The sequence below is a fragment of the Papaver somniferum genome, chromosome 9, assembly GCF_003573695.1.
Source record: "Papaver somniferum cultivar HN1 chromosome 9, ASM357369v1, whole genome shotgun sequence".
NCBI lineage: Eukaryota > Viridiplantae > Streptophyta > Magnoliopsida > Ranunculales > Papaveraceae > Papaver > Papaver somniferum.
Window position 1 is genome coordinate 193,823,654 of NC_039366.1, and position 4,017 is coordinate 193,827,670.

At 36.3% G+C, this 4,017-nt stretch overlaps 1 protein-coding gene across 1 annotated transcript; it reads right to left on the reverse strand.

Moving 5' to 3' along the window:
• Positions 1-314: 314 nt before the first annotated feature.
• Positions 315-3,436, reverse strand: LOC113313983 (probable mediator of RNA polymerase II transcription subunit 37e). The gene is made up of 4 exons (XM_026562757.1): positions 3,208-3,436; positions 1,863-2,874; positions 921-1,018; positions 315-769 (listed from the first exon to the last, which is right to left on the reverse strand). The coding sequence occupies exons 2-4, from the start codon at positions 2,088-2,090 to the stop codon at positions 694-696; spliced, it is 402 nt and encodes a 133-aa protein (XP_026418542.1). The 5' UTR covers positions 2,091-2,874; positions 3,208-3,436; the 3' UTR covers positions 315-693.
• Positions 3,437-4,017: the final 581 nt, after the last annotated feature.

Sequence of the window (4,017 nt, forward strand, 5' to 3'; positions counted from 1 at the left end):
CTTGTAACAGTCTCCTTACAAATAGAAAACCTATGAACAGCAATTTCGTCAATAGAAATCCTATGAACAGCAGTTAAACACCAATAACTAAAAAACGAAGTTGCTTATAAAAAGCTGTTTACGTTTCCAAGCACGTTTTTTACCTTCCTACTTAAAAACTAAGGGATGGTCTGGATTTTAGATCAACGGAACGGATAGTGGTAGATTTCAGGGTTTGATATTGATTTGGTTCACAATGCAGATACGAAGTCACTGGGCAGGTAGTGATGCGAATTTCAAATCACCAAAAGAGTAAATGGTAATGGAACGTCCCTATTACACCAACGGACAAAGTTTGAAACAAAGGACAAAAATGTACAGAATTTTCTTGATACAAACAACTTATCAAATACAATGGAAGTACACAACTCTTTTTATTTGAGGACTGGGGAGGTGATATGATACAGACTACAGACATTGACTTCTTTCTGAATGAAAAAGCAACAAGCACCATATTTTCCGTCCTTCCTTCCGAAGAAAACCTAAACCAGCACCAATTGCACCAATTGCAACCAAAATGTTGAAAAAAAAACCATCACTCACTCCAGGATGTTCTGTAATGCTGCTGATAGTTGGATTCCAAAACTAAAGTCTCCATCAGGTATATATCTTGACAGAGCCAGGTTGAGGATAACAACTAACATCCCATCCCTACTATGTTGCCATCTTCACTGCATGCTTCGTTTCCATATCCATAATCCGGTAAAGAAGTGCGTATGAGACGTCCATCCTAACCAACCCACGAATATTATACACATAAAAATTGATGTTAGTCACTTGAACAATAGTAGATAACTTAATCAGCATAGGGCAGAAGGTACACTTAAGTAGAATAATTAAACTGACCGATTATAAACGAAAATTTAAATGTTCAGAGTTACCTCTTCATAAAGTGCTGATGAGCCACACCATAGAAGACATAACCACTATTGGACAGAATCAAACTTATCTTTTTGTTATTAGCACAAAGTATCTCTACCTGCACTAGTCATATTACATGCCTCGACGTCATATCCAATCTATTTTCTGAGTTGCGAATAGCCACCATTACATGAATAAAGTATCTTTGATGTTCTTGAGTAACAAATTAGAGTGTATTACCTTACAGGTTGTTGGACTGATTTGACTAAAGTCACTAAACCAAACCTCCTTGTACATTAATAACAACTTTTTTAGACTTGCAAAAATACCAAAAAAAAAATGAAAAATACTAGCTATAGTCCAAAATGACAGTACAAAATTTTGCCCCCTGACATGGTAGTCATTGCCTACTTACGGAATATTGATATATGTATGATGATAGTGTAATAGACAAGTATTGCCTAGCAAGTGAATGTAAGCAGTTTATCTGACTCTTTCACATACTCCACCAATAACCTTTTAGGAGATCTATGGATGCAAATGTATACTGCAGCTGGCCTGGCTACTTCAAGTAATTGCAATATGGAAGTCATGAGTTATGAATTAATGAATCTAAACACAAATTCTGGTTGTTTGCAAAGACATGCATTCTAATATTTGAAACCTGGAAATTTCGACAAGACTAACATCTATTCAGAGCAAAACGAAACCACCGCCAGGAACTGATAAAGAGATTTAAAATTAAGGCTCATAATTAAATTCTTATACACGTAGAGAAACATCAAGTCCTAACAACCATACTGAACGCATAGTTAGGAAAGAGATACAAGATAAAACAAAAAAAGCCGTTAGTCCAACTACTTATAAGTACTTGAGAAAAATATATCACATTCAGATGAGAGTAAAAATCTATAAGATGGCTATGTCGAAACACTTAGTATCAAAAGCAAAAAAGTAATTACCGATTTGTCTCTATAGGTGCTGAAGACCTTTTCAATCTTGATGGGAATGGTTGTGTTCCTTGGGATCAGTGTATCCATAACACCTCTATTATTATCTCGACACCAGGAGGCAGAGGAGTGACATCCAACAAGAGCTTGTCCAGCACCACTTAAAACAGCACCATACGCTACAGCCTCATCAGGCTTGATGCTGTTGCAAAATTCCTCGCCATCAAAGAAAAACTGCATTAGAGACTGAACATTTGAAATTCTAGTAAACCCGCCAATGAGCAAAATTTCGTGAATGCTGGTCCCGCTCACTTCTCAAGAAGTTCAATATATTCCGTGCGCAAACCCATGTTAACTCTTCAAATTTAGGACGAGTTATGGGGATATGAAATAGATTCTTTCACACAAAGCATCAATCTCAATGGTTATCCTGGTAGTAGACGATAGGGTCCTTTTTGCCCCCTCACATGATGTTCTGAACCTCCTAAGAGCCCTTGGGTTTTCACTGATGTCCTAGTTGTTCTTCCTCTTGCACTCTTGTACGAAGTGATTGACCATCCTGTTATCAAAATCCTCTCCTGCGAGATGCGTATCCCCAACTGTAGCCTTGACTTTAGAGACACCCTTCTTTACGGAGAGAACCAAAACATCTAAGATACCACCACCAAGAACAAAGATAAGAACATTCTTTGGCCCAACACCCTTCCCACCAACACCATAAGCAATAGCATCCGCAGCTGGTTCACTAATGATTCTCGTTACATTAAAGCCAGCAATGGTAAGCAGGAATTGTTATAACATCGTTCTTCACATTTGTAGCAAGATGAGCTTCGGCGGTTTCTTTCATCTTCATGATAACAATGGATGAGATATCCTCAGCTGAAAATTGTATATCCTTGACGCCCTTGTATTTGACTTGAATCATGGGTTTGTCGTCTAGGCCAGCAGTGACTTTGAGGGGCTATAGCTTGATGTCACTCTGCACAAAGCTATCACAATTTCCTACCAATTAAACGTTCTGCATCTACATAACAAAAAACACAAAATTAATTTCAACTCCATAATATGCAGCAAATGACAGATCAAAAATGCAGTTAATAACCTCCAATGCGATTTCATTTCGTTATGCACTACATGTAAAGACGCCTACAGTATGGGATTCTTGTATACTCATTCCCAACCATATAGATTGTCCCACTTATTCAACTTGCTGACCCTCAAGGTTTAAGCTAATAGGATCATCGTATTATGAACAATCAATAATTAAAATGGATTTCAAAACTAATAATGTAGAATTACCAAGTAGGATTGTGAAATTTTGATTTCAAAATTGATGTAAAGACCTTGGATATCTTACCGAAAAATGTGTAAGTAGGATTTGCGGCAGCTTGATTCTTAACCGCAGCATCGCCAATCAGTAATAATCTCAACTCGGTCTTGTAAGGATATGAACTAAGTTCGCAATAAAAGAGGAAAATGTGAAGTTTCTTTTGAAATCCAGAAAATGGGTATTAGAGAAAATGGGGTTTTGCGAAGAAAATTGAGTTTTTTTACAGTAATTTTGGGGGTCTTAGTATTAGTGAGAGAGGGAGATACTGTTTACACAAAAAACCTAGCTTAATTTAATTGGGGGCCAAACATTTTAATTGGGGCTTTGCATTAAAGGACAAAAAAGGTCACCCAATCCTAATTTGGGTCACCCCTAAAAAAAATATTTTATAAATGACTAAAATGTCCCTAAACAATTAGTGATAATCTTAATTAATTAGTGATAATCTGATTTAATTAGAGTTTAATTCTTTTTTTTTCCAGATTTTCTGTCTGCAATTTTGTGTCTGATTTTTTTTTGCCCAGATCTGTATGAAAAGTCGTCATCGTATTGAAAATTTTCTGTGACGATCCTAAACAGTCGTTAATTTTTCAATTGTTTCAGTGAAGACTCTAAACTGTCGAAAATTCATTAATAGCGAAAATGTACGACAGTTTTGAGTCGTCATAAACATAATCAATTCCCTGATGACCCTTTGGAAGAGTCGTTATTGTTTTAATTATGTATCTGACGACTGTAAACAGTCGTTAATGTTTTAGAAGTGTCATTAAAAACAATCGTTAGTCTCTAAGAAGAGTCATTATCCTCATCGTTAATGACGGAAATTTACGACAGTTT

Bases quoted from the DNA above. Each gene is read 5' to 3' on its own strand.
- LOC113313983 (XM_026562757.1), bottom strand. From the start codon at position 2,090: ATGCAGTTTTTCTTTGATGGCGAGGAATTTTGCAACAGCATCAAGCCT. The intron at 1,019-1,862 runs GTAATTACTTTT...TGACTAGTGCAG, and splicing joins GCACCTATAGAGACAAATCG to GTAGAGATACTTTGTGCTAA. The intron at 770-920 runs GTAACTCTGAAC...TGGGTTGGTTAG, and splicing joins CATCAGCACTTTATGAAGAG to GATGGACGTCTCATACGCAC.